The sequence below is a fragment of the Eulemur rufifrons genome, chromosome 10 (genome assembly GCF_041146395.1).
Source record: "Eulemur rufifrons isolate Redbay chromosome 10, OSU_ERuf_1, whole genome shotgun sequence".
Lineage (NCBI taxonomy): Eukaryota > Metazoa > Chordata > Mammalia > Primates > Lemuridae > Eulemur > Eulemur rufifrons.
In genome coordinates, this window is record NC_090992.1 from 31,776,639 (window position 1) to 31,800,810 (window position 24,172).

General features: G+C 42.7%; 2 protein-coding genes across 6 annotated transcripts in view; one reads left to right on the plus strand and one right to left on the minus strand.

Annotated features, from left to right (window-relative positions):
- The window catches only part of ARHGEF37 (Rho guanine nucleotide exchange factor 37), a 45,477-nt gene extending 40,461 nt beyond the window's left edge, over positions 1-5,016 (minus strand). The window contains exon 1 of the mRNA XM_069483937.1: positions 4,942-5,016. The gene's annotated coding sequence lies outside the window, so the exon portion shown is untranslated. The remainder of the gene's footprint in view (positions 1-4,941) is intronic.
- A 15,625-nt stretch (positions 5,017-20,641) lies between these two features.
- CSNK1A1 (casein kinase 1 alpha 1) overlaps positions 20,642-24,172 on the plus strand; it is a 44,267-nt gene continuing 40,736 nt past the window's right edge. For 2 of the 5 annotated variants that reach the window (XM_069483938.1, XM_069483939.1), the window contains exons 1-2: positions 20,642-21,556; positions 22,202-22,308. In XM_069483938.1, the coding sequence (XP_069340039.1) occupies positions 21,434-21,556; positions 22,202-22,308 (230 nt within the window). In that variant the 5' untranslated portion in view covers positions 20,642-21,433. The remainder of the gene's footprint in view (positions 21,557-22,201; positions 22,309-24,172) is intronic. The other 3 variants (XM_069483940.1, XM_069483943.1, XM_069483941.1) reach the window with 3 other exon arrangements.

The window sequence follows — 24,172 nt, forward strand, 5'->3', positions numbered from 1 at the left end:
GTTTGTTGGCCCCTGGAAAGGGAAACAGAGATCCCTTGGAGTCAGCATAGGTTAATTTAAAAAAACCAAACAGGTCCTTCCAGACTATCCTCGTTCCCTTACTGAAGGTCAGTTAGATCAGTAGATCAAAGGAATGCGGCAGCCTAACATATCTGGACCAGCAGGTGTAGTCAGTCTCTCATGACATCCTTACAGATCAGGAATAAGATGCAGTGGTGGAGGCTGGGGACAGGGCAGGGGATAGGACAGTAATAGGGGCCAAAAACTGATAAAACTACTCAATGCAAAGAGTGCCAATCAACATACAATGAATGCTCAACATCACTAGTCATCAGAGAAATGCAAATTAGAACCACAATGAGATACCACCTTACTCCTGTCAGAATGGCCATTATTAAAAAGTTAAAAAACAATAGATGCCGGTGTGGATGCAGAGAGAAATGAATGCTTATACACTGTCGGTGGGACTGTAAATTAGAACAACCTCTATGGAAAACAGTATGGTGATTCCTCAAAGAAATAAATGTAGACTTATCACTCAACCCAGCAACCCCACTGCTGGGTATCTACCCAAAGGAAAAGAAGTCATTTTATCAAAAAGACACTTGCAGGCCGGGCGTGGTGGCTCACGCCTGTAATCCTAGCACTCTGGGAGGCCGAGGTGGGCGGATCGTTTGAGCTCAGGAGTTCGAGACCAGCCTGAGCAAGAGCGAGACCCCATCTCTACTAAAAATAGAAAGAAATTATATGGACAGCTAAAAATATATATAGAAAAAATTAGCCGGGCATGGTGGCTCATGCCTGTAGTCCCAGCTACTCGGGAGGCTGAGACAGGAGGATCGCTTGAGCTCAGGAGTTTGAGGTTGCTGTGAGCTAGGCTGACGCCACGGCACTCACTCTAGCCTGGGCAACAGAGTGAGACTCTGTCTCAAAAAAAAAAAAAAAAAGACACTTGCACTTGATTGTTTATTGCAGCACAATTCACAATTGCAAAGATGTGGAATCAACCTAAGTGCCCATCAATTCATGAGTGGATTAAGAAAATGTGAGATATATATATATGTACTACTCAGCCATAAAAAGGAATGAAATAAGGCCGGGCGTGGTGGCTCACGCCTGTAATCCTAGCACTCTGGGAGGCCGAGGCGGGTGGATCGCTAGAGGTCAGGAATTCAAGACCAGCCTGAGCAAGAGCGAGACCCTGTCTCTACTAAAAATAGAAAGAAATTATATGGACAACTAAAATATATATAGAAAAAATTAGCCGGGCATGGTGGCGCGTGCCTGTAGTCCCAGCTACTTGGGAGGCTGAGGCAGTAGGATCGCTTGAGCCCAGGAGTTTGAGGTTGCTGTGAGCTAGGCTGACGCCATGGCACTCACTCTAGCCCAGGCAACAAAGTGAGACTCTGTCTCAGAAAAAAAAAAAAAAAAGGGATGAAATAATGTCTTTTGTAGCAACGTGGATGGACTGGAGATCATTATTCTAAAGTGAAGTATCTCAGGAATGGAAAAACAAACACCATATGTACTCTCTAATAATGGGGAGCTAATTGATGGGCACACATAGGCACAAAGAGATGTAAAGGTCTTTGGAAATCAAGAAGGAGCAGGGGAGTAAAAACTTACCTATCAGGTACAATGAACACTGTTCTGGTGATGGGCAAACTAAAAGCCCTGACTTAAGCATTACGGAAGTTATCCACGTAACAAAAACATTTGTACCCCCATACAAAAATAATAAACAAAAGAGTGTCAATCACTGTCAACCTCCAGGCTCTGCCCTTTTTATTAAGGATATCCATTCATTCTTCTGGTGCTTTCCATTTCTAGGACCACCTGGGTCTAAATCTCCAACCATCTTTCTCCTGGACTAGCCCAACAGCCTCCTGCCTGTGCACAGCAGCAGAGTGGAGTGGTCTTTTAAAAACTCGAAATTGGTCAACTTATTTCTCTCCTGGAAACCCAGACAAGTCTTCCCTGACTTCCATCACACTTCTAAAGAACCACTCCTGTCCCCCCCCATAATTATTTTGTTTATTCTCTTTGTTTTATTACTCAGTGATTCATTCAATATCTCATTATAGTTTTAATGTGCATTTTCCTAATGATTAATGATCTTGTATATTTTTTCAAGTGCTTATTCCCTACCCATGTATTTTCTCTGGACAACATTTTTAAAAATTTCTTTAAGTTATGAGAGAGGCTCTCACTCATTCTAAAACTAGACAAACAATACAGAAACATAAATAGCTAACAGTCCCCACCACTACCCCCGCCCCTCAACACACACAGGTAACCAGAGGTGCGTAAGCATAGCCAGGAGTGCTTATTAAGCATGCAAATTCTTGTTCCTGCTCTTGAAGGTTCTGATTTAGTAAGTCAGGAGTGGGGCATTTTAACAAAACCTCTAAGTGATTCAGACGCAAACTGTCTGCAGATCATTTCTTGAGAAATCCTGCTATTACTCTTCTCCAACTGAGGAACGAAGGCAGTGGGTATACAGGGGAAAAAACATGGAAGGGGTGCATGGCTGCCTTCAAATAAGGAAGAGTTTTGCCTGAAATAGCGAGCGTGTTTCCCCTGTATTGCCCTGTGGAGTGCCTAAAGTTTGGAACCTAAAAGTCAAATTAGAAAAAGAAAATCCTAATTTTTTAGAAACTACTGTGAAACAAAATAGAGACACAGAGCCAGGAAGGGAAGAAAGTTGCCAACATCACCATACTTGCAAAAAAAGGCCTTCTCTGGGTTGAGAAATGACTAACTGGAACTGGGGTGGAAAGAGGGCAAGTGACAACCGCCTCCCCCCGCCCCCCAACACACACATTCTCTCTCTCTCTCCTGGAGAAAAACTCCCCTTTATAAATACATCGAGAGGAATGTAACCCACCAGACAGGTGGTATGTGTCTTAACCGAAATTAAATAGCAGCTATTTGCCCCTAGCCATATTTCCCTGGCTCTATTTGGAAGGGCTAAAAAATTCTTCCAAAAGAGAAAGGACACAACACAGTGTTTTTTAAAAAGCAGTTCTTTTTATAGATAAATGGGCCTGCCCAGGTTCTGTTCTCCCAAGTTTGAATCCATAGATTTAAAGTTCTTAAAACTGTCAATAAACAAGCAATAGACTCTGGGCAATCAAGCTGTACAAATGCCATTTTGCTTCTGTTACAGCACCCAAAAACACACTCCCCTCCTCATTAGTTAAATAAAAAGCCATTTATTTGATCTAGAGCAGAATCAACCAAGGCACTGTTTACCACAGTAATCTGCTGACACACGGGGATGTGAGCCAGCTGCCCCAGCAGCTCCTGTCCCTGGCAGACGCTCAGCCGAGCCTCCATTGCTGGGCAAGATTGCGTGTTGCCCAGGTCCCAGTTTATGTCCGCTTTCCTCTGGCTCCATTTGAAAGGGGCAAGTGAAGTCCAGCCCAAACAGCCTTTGTCACAGCATCTGGTAATTTCTACTTTCAGCATTCGACCTTGGGTCAAATAGTGAGTGTAGTATAGTGCTTTGCTGCACCCTTATTTAGGATACTATCACCAAGGCATGTGCTGCAGTTTGTAAGTCATCCTAGGGTTGACTTTATATTTGCATGTTTATAATTTTTAAGATTTTCGTTTTATTTTATTTCAGATATTACCCAATTTCTTCCAGCTCATCACCCTTTCCTAACTGACCCAGCTTTGATTCACCGGGTTTTATATGCATCAGCACTTTTTTTTTAACTGATGCCTAAAAGATGTACATAATTTCAGAGTACATGTGATAATTTAATATATTCATAAAATTTGTAAAGATCAAATCAGTGATCTTGGGTTATCCACCGCCTTAAATATTTGTCTTTTCTTTATTCTAGGACCAAATTCTTCTCTTCTAGCTATTTGGAAATATACAACAGATTATTATAGTCACCCTATAGTTTATATAAACCATTTTTTTAATATTTCTTTACATATGGCATGGTCAGCACTTTTACTGAGCATCTACTATGAGCCAGGCACTGGGCGTTGCATTCATTCTTAAGTCTGACAACAGCTTGGAGGAAGAAGCAGGCAATCTTAACCCCATTCTACAAATAAAACTGGGCCTTGAAGAGGTTAAACTGTGTGTCCTGGATCACAGAGCTAGCAGGGTCACAGCAGGTCTGGACTCACAGCGGGTCTGGACTCACAGCGGGTACTCCTCCGCCAGCTGCCTCCCTTCAAAGGAGCAAAGAAACTGCCCTGAAACCCGACTGAGTGCCAGCCTGCGCTCATTCCTTACAGCAGGAATTCCTGTGAGATCTCAGACTGCGCAAGGGAATGTGTGAACCCCTCTATGGGGAGTGGACACAGATTTCTAAGGGGTCAGGGACCTCCAGAAGGTTAAGAACCAGTGCCTGGGCATGCTGTCCACTCGTCCCTTCCCCTCTAAGTTCTGGCGCTCAGGAAAGGGACGTTCTGGCCTCCAGTCCCAGCTTTGCTGTCACTTTTCTGAGGGTGAGGGCCCTTGGCCAAGACACCGCACCTTATGGAGTGTCGACTTCTATTCTCTTTTACCCTGTCCTTGACTGTTTATTATTATATTTTGCTTGGCAACGATTCTTTACCATTGATTGTATATTTCCATCATTTTAGTGTATGGATTCTTACTAAAAGCTGCCTCAAATCCTGCACGGAAGCAGGCAGAGATAAACAGACACAAAGAATAATAATGTTTTCCTAACCCAGCTTACCTCCCTGGGTCTGTTTCCCACCTGTAAAACGATTCGGTTGGGTCACATGGATCAGGTGGCCTGCATTCCCAGAAGGCTCAAACACAAAGCTACGGGACCCGGACCCGGCGCTCGCGCATCCTGCCCTCCGGTCCCCCACCTCCCTTTTCTGATCTGCCCAGCAGCTGTTTCCTGCAGCCCTCCCCAGCCCCATCCTGCCTGTCCCGGCCCGATCGCCCGGCGGACTCACCGCGCCAGGTGCCTGCCGGCGCTCACGCACGCAGCTCGGCCGCCCGGGCCGCAGCGCAGCGGGGCGGGAGGGGCCGGCGCCGGCTTCCCACACCCGCCGGCTGTGCCAACCGAGGGCGCGGGCGGGCGCGGCTCTGCCCACGCCGCTGCGTGCGTGCGCGCGCCGCGAGGGGGTGGCGGGTCTCCAGCCTTTGTCAATTGTCTTTCTGGAGCCAGGTTGTTTTCCGCTCGCTGCTCCCGGAGCCACCCCGGCCGGGGAGCGGTGCCCTGGCCGGCGGCCAGCGCGGAGCATTGCGGGCGGGGTTTAGCGCCGCGCCCCGGGACCCTCCCACCTGCGGACTCTAGTTAAGCCGCCTTCTCCTGGCACCCCGAAAACAGGGGCCAGCGCTCAGGACACCCGGTGGGCACGCTGACCCGGTATCACTGGGTGTCTGTGCTCCTGCTCCAGTCCCCTAACTTTAGCCTTGGGCCTTGATTTCATTCTGAGTTCTCGCCCAGGCTCCCAGGGGCTCTCCGCATAATCTGAGCCCGTCGGCCACTCTTCTGCGGCATGAAGGTGTTGTCCATTGTCTCACGCTATGTGAGAGACACACTGTTCTGGGCACCGAGGATTCAGCAGTTAACACGACAAAGTCCCCGCCCTCTCGGGCTCCTGTCCTGGACATTGAACACATAATTGAAAGTGATAATTGCTATGAAATGTATGGAAAGTTTCATAGCAGGGCAACAAACCTTGTTTGTGAGGTCAGGAATGAGCTAGATGAACTTTAATCATCCTGCCAGTTCTAACGTTTATTCTTATTCTCATTATTAGGGATTGTCATTATTTATTATTACTACTGCTAGTAGTAGTATTGCTTACTAAGTGCCAGGTACTAACTAAACATTTTACTTATATTGTGTCCTTTATCTCATCCACAACTTCTCTAAGAGGTGGGTATGATTATTATTTTCTTCATTTTAGAGGAGAAACTAAGCCTGCAGAGATGAAAATAACTTGCCCATGGTCACACAAATGCTAAGTGTTGGGGCCAGTATTCAAATTCAGACTGTGTGAGGCCTCAGGGTGCTTAACCACTATTCTGCACCCATAAAATATATAAAGACCAGAATAGCGTCGCATCTGAATGTGACAGATGACAATTGAAAGAGAGATGGGTGGTTTAACCTGTAGAAGAGAAAAGCAAGGGAGGTTGAGAGCTTTTTAAGAGTAGTCCTGCGGGTTAGACTTCCTCATACCCAGAGCTTGTAGCCCATAGGGTAGGAATGTGTAGGACAACTGAAGTCAACCCCTCAGGGAAAGGCAGGAATGCTATGTGAATCTGCCTAAGGGCAGGATTTACAGTAACAGTAAAGTCAAAATCTAGAGGCATTCCCAGAACAGGGGTTAATCAGAAGTCAACATGGCAGATTAGCATCCAAGGTGGAGTTGCTTTAGTCTCCACAATAAGGAAGAACTCTTGTAACAATTAGAGTATTTCAAAAATGACATCAGTTGCCTGGAGAGAGTGAGTATCCTGTCACTAAAAGTAAGCATTCGAGCAGAGAGGCTTACTGGGGATGCTTCAAGAAGAGTCAGGTAAAAGTTAAAGACTGCTTGTGGTGATCGCTGAGGTTCCTTCTAATTCTGGTATTTTATCTACTCTAACCCATTGATAGAGACGTTGAGTCATAGAGTGGTTAAGTGGCTTGTCCAGAGTCACTCGGAAGCAAAGAGCAGGCATCAAAACCAAGTCTGATTCCCAGACAGACTTCCTAATTGTTTGGGGGTGAGGGTCTTGTGCGTGCTCAACACCTCAGCTCATGCTCCTTAAAGTGTGTATGTGTCTGTGCTGGTCGCTTGGGTGTGTGAAATCATCTGCTTCACGTGTTTTACTTTGCACTTCTAACGTGTGCCCTTCCTCCTTGCCTGTGTTGGGTATTCTGTGTTCTCAGATACAAATGTCAATACCCCCCTGGACAATTGCTGTAGTTCATGTATTTATTTGGTAATTTAAGGAGACGGAAATAAGCTGGATAATATTGTCATTTGAAACGGATGTTTCTTTGATTCTATTTTAGAACTTTGGGTTATTTTGAGTGAAATTTCTAATGCACTGGCACTAATTCCTCCATCTCGCATCCTGGTCACAAATATTTTGATGAGCAGCAATCTACTTGTCAACTTCAGAAGAGACATTCTCTTCTCAATGCTCTGGAGAGCTACTTGTTTGTTTTTGACTGGAAATCTCTAACAAAGGAATCCAATTGCAGTTTGGGATTGATTTCTAGAACATTTACAAAGAAATAGACATCACCTTGCCTCCAGTGACACTAACCTAAAGTTAAAAAGAGTTCCCTTTCACTTCTGCCTTCAGAAGAGTGATCAATTTTTAAATGTTATCTATTTTTTGAAAAGAAAATACATTCGCCTTGTTCAAAATTCAAAAGTATACTGTCAGGGTTATGACTTACTGATCTTTGGATTCTGCCCAGGGCCTGGCGTAAAGCCTTGTATATAGTAGGTGCTGAATAAGTGTTTGTTGAATGGGTGGATGAGTGAGTGTGAATTAAGAAATTGTGAGAGGCAGAGAAAGAGGTGGGTTAGGGTGGGGCAGCAGTCATTTGAGAGTCAAGGAGCAATAGCTCATTTCCCTGGTATTTCTTCTGTTGCCTGAGGTGCACAGACCTTGAAGGGAGCCCAGACAGAATTCCCCCACCAGTTGCAAATTTGACCATGATTTTACTCAGAGATCTTTACTAAAAGCAGCAGCATGAGACTCTTGGGGATTGAGAATTACCTAAAGACTATGTACTAGCCAGAGTCCTTGGTTGCAAGCAACAAAAACTGATTCTAGTTAACTGAAGCAGAAAAATAATTTATTGAAAGAGTATTGGAAGGCTGGGCGTGGTGGCTCATGCTTGTAATCCCAGTACTTTGGGAGGCTCAGGCAGGAAGATCGCTTGAGGCCAGGAGTTTAAGACCAGCCTAGGCAACACAGCGAGACCTCATCTTTACACAAAATGGAACAATTAGCTGGGTGTGGTGGCACACCTATAGTCCCAACTACTTATGAGGCTGCGGCAGGAGGGTTGTTTGAGCCCAGGAGTTTGAGGCTGCAGTGAGCTATGATGATGCCACTGCACTCTAGCCTGGGCAACAGGCGAGACCCTGTTAAGAAAGGGAGGAAGAGAGTATGGGGGAGCTCAAATAATTGATAGAAAGGCTAGAAAACCAGGCTAGGAATATAGGCAGGCACCAAGGAAGGCCAGGTGGCCAGATCCACAGAGGAAACCACACCACAGGAAGGATGTTTCTTCTAGACACTGGCAATACCACTGGCCCTGCCACTCAGGCTATGGCCCTGGGGACTGGATGCCATAGTTGACCCAGCTATCATCACCTCCACCAGATACAGAATGCCACCACCACTGAAATTCACTAAAATTTACTGAATAAATTTTACACATTGCCTGATTCTCTTCACTTCTCTCTCCAGAATCACAATCCAAGGGTGCCTGGCTGATCGACCATGCCGGGGTCCCAAGCAGTCAGCGATCAGGGAAAGCTGGTACCAGGGCCTTTGGCCTCCTTCAGTGAGATCCAGGGCTCTGCTTCACACAATGCCTGTTTCCCAAATGCAAAAGGACAATTTGGAGGCTGAGAAACCAGGAAAATGACAAATGTCCACTCTGCAGTCACCTTCTAATAATTTGTAGGCCAAAAACTGAAGGAATTAAAGAATAGAATCTGTATAAAGTGCTTAACACAGCAACTGAGCTGAACTCTATTTTTTTCTTTTTTTTTTTTGAGACAGAGTCTCACTCTGTTGCCTGGACTAGAGTGCCGTGGCATCACCTTAGCTCACAGCAACCTCCAACTCCTGGGCTCAAGTGATCCTTCTGCCTCAGTCTCCCAAGTAGCTGGGACTACAGGCATGTGCCACCATGCCCAGCTAATTTTTTCTATATATATTTTTAGCTGTCCAGCTGATTTCTTTCTATTTTTAGTAGAGACGGGGTCTTGCTCTTGCTCAGGCTGGTCTTGAACTCATGAGCTCAAACAATCCACCCGCCTTGGTCTCCCAGAGTGCTAGGATTACAGGCATGAGCCACGGCGCCCGGCCTCAGCACTTCATCTTTATCTAACCACTGGACCGAACACTTTCGATTGTCAAAAAGAATCCATTTTCATCACACATAACAATATGACATAGAAATGGTTCACCTTTATGTCGTGACAGCAAAGAAAGGCAAGTTTTGAGATGATTTCTCTTCTGACACTTGTGTAATTCATGCGGAACTCATCTATCCAGCTTCTTTACCTTGCCGATTTGTTTCAAAGGGTCCAATATTGTTGGAATAGTAACATCAAACCTTGCTGCTAATTCACGTGTAAGTTGAGATGGATTCACTTCCACTACAGCTTTCAGCTCATCATTATCCACCTTGGTTTCAGGTCGCCCAAGTGGCTCATTTTCAAGATTAAAATCACCAGAATGGAACTTCTCAAACCATCGACGTACTGTGCGTTTATTAGTCTCATCCTTCCCAAATGCTTCGTTGATATTTCAAGCTGTCTGTGCTGTATTGATTCCACGATGGCACTCACATTAGAAAATAACACGAATTTTTTACTTATCCATGGTTTCACAAAAATTGCTCTAAAAAATTTTTGAAAGACAAATCACAAGCCCAAACGTGTGTTTGAAAGATTGGGGATGTCTAATACCTTCACAATAAACATAAAACAAGAAGTGTCAAAGTGAAATGTCAGAGATAGCAACTATCAAACTTATTACTTAAGGAAATTAGGCATTCATACTTAATAACCTAAATCAATATTAACTGTTTATAACCCATTGAGTAAAATAATAATCCACAAGTTCATCTTGATATAGATAACTGGATGAATATAGAAGAAATGGAGAATGGAAAGCTCTTCCTTACAGTAAAATGACAACTAATAAATATAGAAGGAACGGTGTATTTAGAAAAACCTCAATGGATGACACAGTGAAAGTTTAGGGTATAACAGGGTATTTATATATAACCTCAAAACACATTGCCACACATTACTTATTAATTACAAAGGGAAATGGTAACTTTACAGAGGAGCAACTTTGTGGACACCATGTTCACCAAAAGATAAAAGCTAGTATCATCGATATCGAGAGACCCTGTGATTGCTGATATGATGCAAAGGAAAGGGCATATGTTACTTCAGAGGTATTCCTGCCAAAAAGCATAACCTGAATCTAATGCCGTGGAAACAAAACAAATGCAAATTAAAGGACATTTTATAGAATAACTGGAGTGTAGTCTATAAAAATGTCAAGGTGAAGAAACATAAAGTCTGAAGATTCCAGATTGAAGAAAACTAAGAAGATAAGAAATAATGTAATGTTTGATCCTGAATGGGATCCTGGACTAGAAAAATGTATGTCATTACAGGGACATTTGAAATTTGGATATGAACTATGGATTAGATAATATTATTATTCAATGTTGAATTTCTTGATTTTGATAAATTACTCTAGTTATAAAGATAATGTCCTTGTTATTAGGAAATATACACTGAAGTATTTAATGTACAATGACATGATTATATATATAATTAGAAGGTATACACACACATATACATATGAAATTAGAAGTGAAAAGTGAATGAGATGCAGTTCTCAGTCAGACATGGTCCCATTGGATTGATAGAGAAACCTATAAGAATTGACTACTAAACAAACTGGAACTTGTCACACCCTGGAAGGACACAGAACTTTAAAGTTTATGTACTGGCTCCTCTACTTAACTATCTTCGTGTCTTTGGACAAGTTTACTAGCCTATCTAAGATTCAGTTTCTTCATTAGTGTGAAGTGGACATAAAAATCTTTGTGTTTCACAGACTGATGGACAAAAAATGAAATAATATATGAGAAAAAAATTGTAAACTTTAGAATGCTGCAAAATAGAGTAAAAATAATACCTATCGCATGGGGCTTTGTGTTTGTGAAGGTTCAATGAATTTATACTAATTCTGAAACCACAGACAAAATAGTGTTTGTTACACTGTGAAAGCTAAGACCAGATCTTGAAATCAGATGTTCTTACCTAGCTGTAACCACCATGAAAGGCCCTATTTGATTGGTAGTATAGTCTCTAGATCTAGACTGTACACTTCATGAAGGCAAGGGCTATCTCTCTCTTTTGTTCTTCACCACAGCCCCAGAACTTAGTGCAGTGACTGGTCCAAAGTGGTCCTCAATAAATAAGCCCAGTGCTCCTGGCCCCAGAGACATGCTGCAGCACTACCCTTCCTGGTGGCCCCCTAAAAGGTTAGGAATATTTCAATTTCTTTTAGTAGTTTTTGCCATTTTGATTATGCCAATCATAAATATATGTCCTATAGTGGATAGAGTACTGATCTGGGAATCTGGAAAACTGGCTCTGTCATGACTTTGACTTTGTCCTCTACAGTCTATGCCTGTCATTCATTAAGTCACAAAATATTTACTGGATACTCACCACTCAGTGTGCTAGCGCCAGGGATACAATGCAGATACAACTATAACAGGACTTGTTCTCTGCTCTCATAGCTCATGGTCTGCTGGGAGAGAGAAACCAGTTCACAGTGACTGCAATACAGTGTGACGGCACTGTACTAGAAGGAAGAACAGGGAGCTTTGGGAGGACATACAAGGCCCCTTTTGGTTATCCTGCATAGGTGGTTGGATTGTGCTCTGATTTGGTCCTTTTTGTTTACCTTGTTCTGAAAGCACCATGGGTCTACTCAAGCTCCTGACACTTGCCTAGCTCCTCAAATATTCTTTTAACATCCTTGACTGCAGCCCCTTCCTGCTTATTTAACATTTGACTGCTCAGATCCAGCTAGGTAATTTTCCCAGCCGCACATGCTCAGCCAAGGAAGGCTGGCTAGAGTAACGAAGAGTCATCATATCCACAAGATGGCAGCATCGTATAATCATTGTAAACAATGATGGGGCATGTGTTCTTTTTCGTCAGTTTTTGTTGTTGTTGTTGTTGTTGTTGTTGTTTAGCGACAGGATCTCACTCTGTCACCCAGGCTGGAGTGCAGTGGCACAATCCTAACTCACTGCAATTTCAAACTTTTGGGCCCAAGCACTCCTTCCGCCTTAGCTCTTAAGTAACTGGGACTACAGCTGCAGACCACCATGCCCAGCTAATTTTTTAAGATTTTTTTTTTTTTTTGCTATGTTGTCCAAGATGCTCTTGAACTCCTGGCCTCAAGTGATTCTCAGCCTCCCAAAGTGTCTGTATTGCAGGCATGAGCCACTGTGCCCAGCCTATGGCATAGGTTCTTGAACATATCCTTCTGTGGCATATTCTGGGATCTATTAAGGGGATGTCTGCTTTTATATTTTCTCTTACTGTTGAAATAAATGAGCAGTTTCTTGTCCATGGTGTTCTACAGTCCTGAGATGCATGCACTGGAGAAATGAGAAAGCAGGTTCTCTGCAGTCAGAAAAATCTGAGTTTAAGTACAAAATGCACCCCTAACTCATTTAGTGTACTTGGGCAAGTTAAGTTTCTGGGCCTAAGTTGCCCTATCTAAAATTTAAAACAATGAAATTACTTTCCCAATGAAATATTTTTTATGACATAAGATAATATAAGTAAGCATAATATTGCATAAAGTGCTGTAAAAATATTGAAAGTAATTATCATCTGTGCATGGGAAAATCAATCAGGATGGCGATGCTACATGAAAACTCAGTATCTTCACATTGATTAGAAGAAAGTTTCTGAGACTTTTACAATAAACTAGAAATTTTGATTTTTGTTTCCTGTGACACATCTGAAAGCCTATGGTGATGATCTTGTCAAAAGGAATCCTCTACATAAATAAATCAGTTGTGGTAATGTCATAGTTGTTACATGTTGCTTATTTTCAGCTTTGGACAATAAACGTGAAGTTTCTCTTTCAGATGACAGCTGGTCTCCGCCCACCAGAAGTTTTAGAGAAAGTCACCTTTGGCTCGAATTATCTAATGCTAACAACAGCAGGGTATATTTCTATGAGGTTTATGGCCTAAACAAAGTGCTTTCACTTATCCTATACCAACTCGGGCAGATGCTATGGCAATTGATGATACAGTGAAGAGCGAGAAAATATAGACTATGAAGGAAAACAGAATTTGAAATTCTAATCAAAAAAATAAAATATCAAAACATGGGTTCCATATAGGTTAGTGGGGGCTAGAAGATAGATAGATAGGGTCTTAAGTATCATTTCTCTGGCCTAGAGAGCACATTAAGAAGCAGTTTTAGGAATTCAGATCAGGTTCAGAGTCCAAGGGGAAGTGACGAGGGTTTAGAAAGGCTGGCAGGTAGCTACAATATAGATAGGTAAGTTGGCTTTTGAATCTGACAGAGGACAGGCAGAAATCAACACTGAAGAGACAGGAGTAAGCAGCATTGTCTGGGAAAAACTGAAGCTGGGGACAGGAGGATAGAGGTGAATGAGTGAGATCAGGTAGCCAGGATCAAGGGACCAGATAAAGAGCCAGGAACTTCCGGGTTTGAGATTCAGACATGAAGGAGATGGGGGTTGGCACTCAAAAGTGTGGAAGTTCCAGCTGGAAGTCAGACCCTGATTGGAGCACTAAGTTACAGAACTTAGACTGTAGAGATCAACTGAGCTACCATGGGCTGGGTAAGCAAGCCGAGTGGGGGATGATTTAAGTCAAATGTAGGCCTTCTTAGGTCCTAACAGCTAATTTGCTCCCAATCCAACTCTAGAACAGGCAGCGGGGCTCTGGACAGGGCATGCTCCCTGTGAAGGTGAACAGGCATACGTTATAGAACAGTGATGTGGACCGTGGGAGTTCTTCTCAAAAACTGGTGTTCTTGGGTAAGTTGCCACCCCCTTCCAGAGCTTCAGCTTCCTCACACATAAGATGGATATAACAATAGATGCTTTACCTACCTCTTATAATGGTCAGGAAAAGCACCAATTAGTGCATCACAAAATACTCTATGAGCTATAAAGGGTTATATTAGTATAATTTGACTTTTTATGCTTTGTGGATTAGGGCCCTACAACCCAAAGCTTGTTTTTTGCCCAACCAGGACCCTGATTATTCACTGCAGAAAGTCTTTTTGCAGTGGTGTTGGGCTTAGCCAGGATCAAATGGAGCAGTTATTCCAGTTTCTGTGATAAGTATCAGTGCTTCCCGGCATTAGCATGGACAGTTGAGAGTTAACAGGATGTGTTCTTAGGACCAGCTCTCCTCGGGAATGGCAACTCAAGCATCTTCCAAATTTAGTCTCACAAAAAAGAGTAGATTACTATAGTGAGCAATAATGAGTCACAGGGAGCAGTTTCATGCCCTTGCTAATGAACAATGCAGAGGAAGAGAAAGGGGCTTAGAAATTGCAGAAACCCCAAAATACTAATAAAATTCTTCCAAATAAAAATAGTTAACACAAATATCTCCAGATGCCATGCATGATAGCACATTTCCAGGAATTAATGGTTTGTGTGATTAAAATAGAACATTTAAAATATAATTTCATTATTTAAATCTTGCCTAGTCAGACTGATGAGAATAAGATAATGGGAGTGGGATAGGGGATGCAGGCTAAATGCAGCATTTCATCTTTTAGTGTGCCTTTCAAGTCCTGGCCTTATTAGTAAGGTTTTCAATGAGCAGATGGAACATCAGCGATTTGAATTGCCTCCCTGTCAGGACATAGCTCTGGCACTGCAGAATGTTCACTGCAGACAAATATGTTAAAGCCTTAGGCACCATTTCAGAGTAACTCTGAGGGGGTGGGAAGGCTAGTGGATTTCACTCCTTGCCAAGAGTAAGACTGTGATGAAGAGTAAAAGTCACTTCGTGCTTTCCCTCTCTGAATATCTAAGCAAGGATTTTTTAGGCTGAAAGGCTCTACAGAGGTCATTTAAGTGATGCCCCTCCCCTACCCCCAGGGAAAGCCATGCCGAAAACTAAGCTGTAGTTACTGCCTCTCTTAAATATTTTAAAAAGGAAACTACTTCCCAATCCCCTCTAATTTGGAAGTCTCTTCTAATTTCTATCTATTGCTATATTTCACTGTTAGAGAATCTGATTTTCCTTGCCGGGTGCGGTGGCTCATGCCTCTAATCCTAGCACTCTGGGAGGCTGAGGCAGGAGGATGACTTGAGCTCAGGAGTTCAAGACCAGCCTGAGCAAGAGTGAGACCCCCATCTCTACTAAAAATAGAAAGAAATTTGGCTGGGCAACTAAAAATATATTTTTAAAAAATTAGCTGGGCATAGTGGCACACACCTGTAGTCCCAGCCACTTGGGAGGCTGAGGCAGGAGGATCACTTTAGCCCAGGAGTTTGAGGTTGCTGTGAGCTAAGCTGATGCCACAGCACTCTACCGGGCAACAGAGCAAGACTCTGTCTCAAAAAAAAAAAAAAAAAAAAGGGGGGGGGAATCTGGTTTTCCTGACAGTTTAGTATTAAGGAGCACAGGTAAGGATCTGACCGTCAGAATTTTACACTTCATCTGAATTTTAAAAAGCTGTAAAAGGAAAAGAGTGTGTTAGTTTCCTCCTTTTACTTCAAAATATAGAAGTCATCTTTAGTAAACAGCACAATATTTTTAAAGCTAGAAAGAACCTTAGACTCTAACTTTTCTTTTAAAAGATTACAACATTGAAGCCCTGGAAAATATTTAAGGTAGAGTCACAACTAAATTTAGATTTCCTGACTATAGTTGGGATACATTTCCTTCTATTTAACCTACCCCTTAAATACCCAACTAAAGGAATAATTTGGTTTCTCTTCTCCCACCCAAACTAGTTTTTTTTTTTTTTTTTGAGACAGAGTCTCACTCTGTTGCCCAGGCTAGAGTGAGTGCCGTGGCGTCAGCCTAGCTCACAGCAACCTCAAACTCCTGAGCTCAAGTGATCCTCCTGTCTCAGCCTCCCGAGTAGCTGGGACTACAGGCATGCGCCACCATGCCCGGCTAATTTTTTCTATATATATTTTTAGCTGTCCATATAATTTCTTTCTATTTTTGGTAGAGATGGGGTCTCTCTCTCTTGCTCAGGCTGGTCTCGAACTCCTGAGCTCAAACGATCCGCCCACCTCGGCCTCCCAGAGTGCTAGGATTACAGGCGTGAGCCACCGCGCCCGGCCCCAAACTAGTTTTTAAGAATAAAATAAATTTCCACTACTCTAATACTGTTTCCATGGGCTCTTGCTTAAAGTTTGGGAAACTTCCCTATCTCACGTATTCTAAATGTAGATGACAATGTTTTCCTCACATAGGCCAAAAGGGTACTTTCTCATTTATCAAAGTACATTGAGCTGAAATGCCTAACTCAAGCATTTAACAGATTTCTGTGGTAAGGTCTGGGCTGATCTCATTTTGGAGCAATGACAAATTGAATTCTTTCCTATCTCTAAGACCTTGCATATTTATTTCTGTGACTTTATGCAAAATATGGGAGACTTAAACACATATGAGATTACTCTTTTTTTTCATACTTGGTTAACTGTTTTCTTGATTTTGAGGCCCTTTGACCTCCATTCTCTTTTCCAGGAAACTCATTTTCCCCCTCCTTCAACTAAATCTAAGTATCTGTTGAACTCAATTGCTTCACTAATGGGCAAAAGAATGTATTTTGTTAGCTGTGTCATAAAAGGGACATTTTTAATAGCCTGAGCACATTCTTGCAAACCACAGACTTGCAAAATTCTTGAGACATTGAAATTGGGGTGAGGGAGAGAATAGGGGAATTGCAAAATTGAATTTATTACATTTTATAGCAGTAGGCTGGTCAGAAAAGAAAATCTAACTAGCTCTTTTGGGGATAGAATGAAAGGATTAGGATTTAAGTCTGTAAAGATAGATTTAAGTGAGAAGATTGGGTAGCCCGTAAATATGGGTTTAATCACCATTAACTGTACCAAAATAGAAGTGGAAGTTTTTGTTTATGATCCGAAGAGTTTTAAGATCAGTAGCATTTCTAGAACTATATCCTAACCAATTTGGATTCGAGCAAAGATTTACCTATAGGAATATTCATTACAGCATTGTTTATACTAGCAAAAGTCTGGAAACAATCAGAATATTCACTTGAGATTGGTTAAACGTTGTTCCATCAATACGATACATGCTTAACATACAGACATTAAAAATTATGTTTTAGAAGATTATTTAGGCTGGGTGAGGGAAAAGAAAGGGACATAGAAATTGCTGTCACTGTCAAAGGCTAGAAAACAGACTGAATGGATTATTTCTCTGACCCAACTGTACATTTCTAATGTCTTCATGTTTTCAATCACTCCATTAACCCACTTATCTAATACTGGTTATGCACAAGACTGTGTAACAGTTAAACACCACCTGAAACACTGTTTAACATTTTCTAAGGCATTACATTTTTCTACTTATTTGTATCAAACAACTCCAGATATGGGCAGGCTACCCTTGTGTTTTTAGCATCCACCTATACTTCTTGTGCTTGTCTTTTATCATTTTATTCAAAACACACTCTGGCTACCAGTGACCTTTCCTTGAGTAAATTCTGTGGCCTTAAAAAAAAAAAAATGCCTTTCAATTCATTTTGAACTCTTTATGAACACAGAAGTAATCATGGGACATGACTGTCCCATTCATTGTCCCAATTTGTGTTTTACCATTTCCTTTCTTTCTCTCTCTCCTTTTTTTTTAAGAGACAGGTCTTGCTCTGTTGCCCAGGTTAGAGTGCAGTGGTGCAATCATAGCTCACTGCAGCCTCGAATTCTTGGGCTTCCTTTTTCTCTTTCATTTGGTTAGGTAGTTGGAATTCTAGTCCAGTCTTTGCCACTAAGATCTGTATAATCTTGGGCAAGCCACTTTGTCTTACTGGGGCACAAATAATGGGCGTGAAAACACTCTGTAAATTGCATAGCATTAAAAAAAATAATGATTATTGAACCAGATGATCTATTTCCCTCAAGGTCTCAAATTTTTATTCTATACTTCTGATATGGTTTTAGTGAATTCCTCTGGTCTAGGAGCCAGGAATTGCTATTTGGTACATTGAAAAGACTCCTTCCATCACACCAAAGCTGCTGCTGATTCAGTAAGTACCGAATGATTTGTAATACTAAAATAGCAGCACCAAAAATGGATTATTCTTCAATCGCTTAGGCTGTAAGTTACTGCAAATGATATTTGACTTTAAGGAGAAGACTGAGTCATAGGCAACATCTAAAATTTTCATTTTCTACATTTAAAAAATTTTCTCTTCTTAAATATAATAAACTTAAATCTTAAGATGGATCCAACTGAAATCACATTTGAAAAGGCTATAGCCGTTCATATAGCATTTTAGTACGTTTTGCTGGACATTGTCAATGCTAGAATAGTGACTGCCACAGGCAGGAAACAAATAAGGACTCACACCAAATATATACATAAAATCATAGAATCTCAGAGTTGGAGGGTTTCTAAAATTCATTTAGACAAGTGAGTCCCAGAGTGGGGGATTTCATGGATTTAGGAAAGTTCTAAAATAAAGGGGGTGAGGGGGTCAGACATAGAAGTGTCAACTTTTTATTTTGCCAAATACAGATACTATACTAAAAAACAGAATAACCATCTACCATCAGCACCATTTTATAAAAAGGGCATTTTAATGATATATGTAGGAAGTTAAAATCTCAGAATAAAATACAATGTGAAATCAGATATGTAAATGAAAAATGCATTATATTGCTCTTATTTCTTTTCTTTTTCTTTTCTGTTTCTTTTTTTTTTTTTTTGAGACAGAGTCTCGTTCTGTTGCCCAGGCTAGAGTGCCATGGCGTCAGCCCAGCTCACAGCAACCTCAAACTCCTGGGCTCAAGCAATCCTCCTGCCTCAGCCTCCTGAGTAGCTGGGACTACAGGCATGTACCACCATGCCCAGCTAATTTTTTCTATATATTTTTAGCTGTCCAGATAATTTCTTTCTATTTTTTTTTTTTAGTAGAGACGGGGTCTCGCTCTTGCTCTGGTTGGTCTCGAACTCCTGACCTCCAGTGATCCTCCCACCTCAGCCTCCCAGAGTGTTATTATTTCTTTTCTTTTCTTTTTCTTTTCTTTTTTTTTTGAGACAGTCACTCTGTCGCCTGAGCTAGAATGCTGTGGCATTAGCCTAGCTCACAGCAACCTCAAACTCCTGGGCTAAAGCAATCCTCCTGCCTCAGCCTCCCAATTAGCTGGGACTACAGGCATGCACCGCCATGCCCAGCTAATTTTTTCTATTTTTAGTAGAGATGGGGTCTCTAAGTCCTGACCTCCAGTGATCCTCCCGCCTCAGCCTCCTAGAGTGCTAGAATTACAAGCATTTGCCACCACGCCCGGCCTTATTTTTTTAACTTCATTATGGAAAACTATGTTAGAGACTTGCACCAATCCCTACATAGGCTTTTGCGAATCACTGATTTAGTTCACTACATGTCCACCCCTACCCACCTCCACAATTAGGCTTTCGTATCACTACACCCAAAAATCCCTTTAAAAGTATACCCCACCCACTTATGGGGAACTCCTCAAGATGAGGAATCCATTAAATTTAGGGTGACTATGATAGGAAATCAGCAGAATGGTAGCAATGCCTGGAAAACTCAAGATGCTTAAACTTGGCTTAAAAAAAAAAAAAAAATGTAGACCAGAATCTAACAGCAGAGGCTTTTAAGTTGACCAAAACACGCCTTAGAGTCATCAAAGGAGAATGATGTCCAATAGTGCTGATCTGAGAGTTAGGTTCCCTGGATTTTGGTTGTGCCTCAAAAAACTTTGTACTAAATCTTAGGGAAAGTCTCTTTCCCTGTGTTCAGACAAGGTATCTTCCAGGACGAACCCTATTACAAATTGCTTGATCAACTTTCAAAGTTGCAGTTAAAACTCTTTAGTTTTTCTATTTCTATTTTAATGAACTTATTTAGGGTGGATTTTGTTCAAATTTTTACAACTGAGGTTTGACTCAAATTACAGATGATAGCATCAACCATAGAGTTTTCTTTTGTGAACATTCTTACTAAGTCCAACTTTCCCAGGTCAAATTCTGTAAAATAAAATGTGGTAAAGATTTGATTCTTTCATCAATTTCTGGCAAAAATAAATAAATAAATAAAAAATTACCGTGTAAAGTTTTAAACGTTGTTAATTTTGTTTTAAGTTACTTCTACCCTGTTTGGGTCAATACTGCGGCTTTCAACGTGACCCAAATCTGATTGTTCGTTGGTTTTTGCGGGGAGCTGTAACAACTTTTACTGTTTTTTCACTGTTGCCAACTTTATTTTCTGGTGATTCCATCTATCACTAATATGCATTATGAATCAGATATTAAGTTTCTTCTTGAAGATCAAATGTATGTGTGGGGCAACAACGCAAAGACAGAGGGCAAGGGAGTAATTCTTGCTTTTCCCCTTTCCCTCCTCCTGTACAAGAGAGGATCTCCACCACTCTGTAGGGTGCAGAAATCTGCTAGGCTCTGCTAAAACCGAGAGGCCTGTACAGGTCCCTCAAATCCAGCCGGTCCTAGGCTGCTTTTCTCTTCCTTCCCACCAGAGGCGACAGGCTCTTTCCAAACAGAAACTGAGCTGGAATAGGCCGGTCCCGGGGAGTGGCCTGAAAAAACATCAAAGGTTAAAAACCACCTCAAACAAAGAGCAAAGGTCAACACCCAACACCCAAGGAAGCCTGAAGCTTCTATCTGCCACGAAAAATGAAGGTGACTCCTCCCTAACAGGCTTTCGAGGCCCGGGGCCGCTCAGTCATACAGAGACTGGGCAGGTTTGAGGTGAGTAAAGCGTGAGCAGAACCACGGCCGACCGGAAGTGGAAGGGAGCCCGGGGCGGGGTGAGGACAGGCCAAGGCACGCCTGCGCAGTCAGCAAGGGGTTGCAACGCTCATGCGTAGCCGGGCGGTGACGAGGTGTCGCTCGGAGCGTGGGCCGCCACTCTCACGGATCCGGTTCCGCCCTCCCTCTAGCTGCCGATCCTTCCCGGCCAGCGCTCGAGATCCTTTTCCCAGAGTGCTCTGCGCCGTGAAGAAGCGGCTCCCGGGGACTGGGGGCATTTTGTGTTGGCTGGAGCTGGAGTAACAAGATGGCGGCGTCAGCGGAGTGACAGGGGTCCCTCCGGGCCGGAGCCGGCGGCAGTGGTGGCAACTGTATCGCCGCCCTAGCTCACCGCGCCCCTTTTTCCAGCCCGCAACGTCGCCGCGAAGGCGAGGCAGCGGCGGCCGCCCAGAAACAAGTGGCCTGGCCTGGTAACCGCGAGAACCCCTCACAAACTGCGGCCTGGCAAAAAGAAACCCGACTGAGCGGTTGTGATCAGTTTCCCCTTGACTGATTCTGGGCCCCGTAGCGCCGGGGAAGGCCTCCGTGTTCCGTTTCCTGCCGCCCTCCTCCGCAGCCTTGCCCCGTGGACGAGCCCCGGAGGCCTCCATCCTCCCCTCAGAGGTGTCGGGGCTCGGCCCCAGCCTCCATCTTCGTGTCTCAGGATGGCGAGCAGCAGCGGCTCCAAGGCCGAATTCATTGTCGGAGGGAAATATAAACTGGTACGGAAGATCGGGTCTGGCTCCTTCGGGGACATTTATCTGGCGATCAACATCACCAACGGCGAGGTAATCACCGGGTGGGGGGTTCACCATAACGTTGCGCCTGTCCTCACTCCCCCAACCCCCAAACCGCTCGGGCCTCTCCCCACCGCACGCACGCACGCACTGGGGAGTGCGGAGAGCCAGCTTTCCTGGCCTGGGAACCTCCCCCGCTCTCTTGCCCTAAAAGGGAAAGAACTCAATAGAAAGGTTGGGTGTACTCGTCTCCCAGCTTGTTAAACATGTCCCGTAAATGTCCCTTAGTCGAACTTTTTTTTAACTGTCGTTTAAGGTGGAAACAGCGAAATCATAGTTCCGTGATTTCCCATGTTTTTACTTTTTTAATGTTTAATTCCACTGGGGTTCTTGTTCCAATTAGAGCAGTTTCCGATCACCTAGTTCCTTCAGAACCTCTCGTTACATTCAGAGGTTGTTTCTTTTCCTTGGGTGAATAGTTTTCCTGCACTTTGGACGTCCCGATTTCGTCACTACCCCCTGAAGAGGCCTTTGAAGCTGCTTGTCTCGTTTTTATGATTACAAAGAGAGCTTCCTCCTCCCAGCCTTTCTCTTCTTGCAGTCGCGACCTGGAGCTTTGTTCATGTCCCCCTCCTTTCCCAAGTGACATTGAATCCGTAGGGATGTTGATGCCATCATCCCCTCTTTCCCCTGCAGGAAGTGGCAGTGAAGCTAGAATCTCAGAAGGCCAGGCACCCCCAGTTGCTGTACGAGAGCAAACTCTATAAGATTCTTCAAGGTGGGGTTGGCATCCCCCACATACGGTAAGAACCCATAAGCATGTAGGCAATCCGCTGAGGGAAGAATGGAACGGGGAAATGGGCAGAGGCAGGTAGTGGGACCTGCTGGATCCGGGTCTTGGTATCTGAGTTACCTGGGTTCCCTCTAACTGGTGGTTCCTGTGACCCGTAAGTGACTGCGATCGCCGAGGAAATTTTAGTTTACCAGCTTAGTTTACAATTTCAGTTTATTACACTCTGCTCCATTTAGCTTCCGTCATTCTTCCTCTTCCCGAGGCTTTCCTTTGCAGTAAGGTATGCAGGTCATCTTTGGGCCCTACGCGGAAAGGCTGGCTGCTGTTTTCCTTACGGCAGCACCTCTGATGTTTTAGGTTTGTCCGGTGAAGTGGATATGCGGGTGCCGAAGTGACCGGGCTGAGCCAGTCCGGGTTGCTATTGGAACTGGCTTGGGAAATGGCTGCTCTTTTGTTGTGTTTTTGTTCCAACATGTCTTCCTCCTCCGCTTAGAAAATGGCGGAACGACGTGACTCAACCCCATATTCCTGCCCTTTTCTCAGGGTTCACAAACTGTGCTTCCTTGATTCCTCCTTTAGTAACCCTGAATGGATTATACCTTTGAAAACCCAGGAATAAAGCTGCAGGAGGCGGTGGGGTTCTAGGAAGGAGATGGCATAATGACAGTATGTTTGTGATCTCTGCACCAGATGCGACACGAAATTGTTAAGTTATTCTGTGGAAAATCCTTCCTGTTCCTCTTAAAGGTGTTAATTACTGTAAGCTTTTATTATTTGTAATGTTTGGTACAGTTCGGTCTGTACTAAATTTTTATAGATAATGACAAAGGCAGTTTGAGTAGCACCAACTGTGTTGAAATTTACTCAGTATCAGTTGTGTTAAAAGAAAGCTTAATCACTTAACCACAGTTTCATAAGTAATTTTAACCTGTTGAGTTATTTTGTCAGTAAAACTTCACATCAGGGAAATTATAGCCTCTTTTGAAATGGGATATTGGTAAATGCAAGTAGTAACAGTAATCAGGATAAAAGATGACCAGATAAGGACATTATGTTCTCTCAAATGGTTGACTTTTAAATTTTTTGATTTCTGAGATTAAAGAGCTTCTTAGCACAGAGACTAAGATATAGTTTAAAACCCAGCCATTTTCCAGAAATAACATTTGCAAAAAAGATTCAGAATAGTTAAGATTGAATGGTATTGACTGTAGCTTCTTTTTCTACTACAGTTTGTGATTTTCAAATCTTGAATTAAAAACTGGATTGCATACATTAGTTCTGATGTGGAAACAGTCAAAATAAAACTATCTTTTAAGAAAATTCCAATGTTGGTAGACATTTTTAATGGAGAAATAGAATGATAAAATGTACTATTGGTCATAAGTGATCAAGTAAATGTTTTGGAAGAAAATTCCAAGTTTATGAAGTAAAGATTAATGTGAAATCTGGGAAGATCCAGATTTGGGATTTCAAATGATTCCCATCCATTAAAAAAACCCCTACTGTGTGTGGATTTGATTTCCATCACTGTCATTTTTCCCAGAATTTCATATAATGGAATCATACACTATGGGGTCATTTGTGTCTGGCTTCTTTCTCTTAGCATAATGTTTTTGAGATTCATCCATGTTGGGAGATTTTATAGATTTCACAAATCATGTTGGATTTAATGTATTTGAGATCATTTCCAAAAAGCATTAAGCATCTGCCATTTTCAGTGTTAAACCCAAGTTAAGTACATGCCCTTTTATCTGGTGGCTTTTATTGAAGACCTGATACACACCAATAAGGGCGATGAGTAATGTACTGAATAAGCACATGAATAAATGAAATTAACTTGGAGGTAGCATAATAGGTGCCTATTATAAGATAGT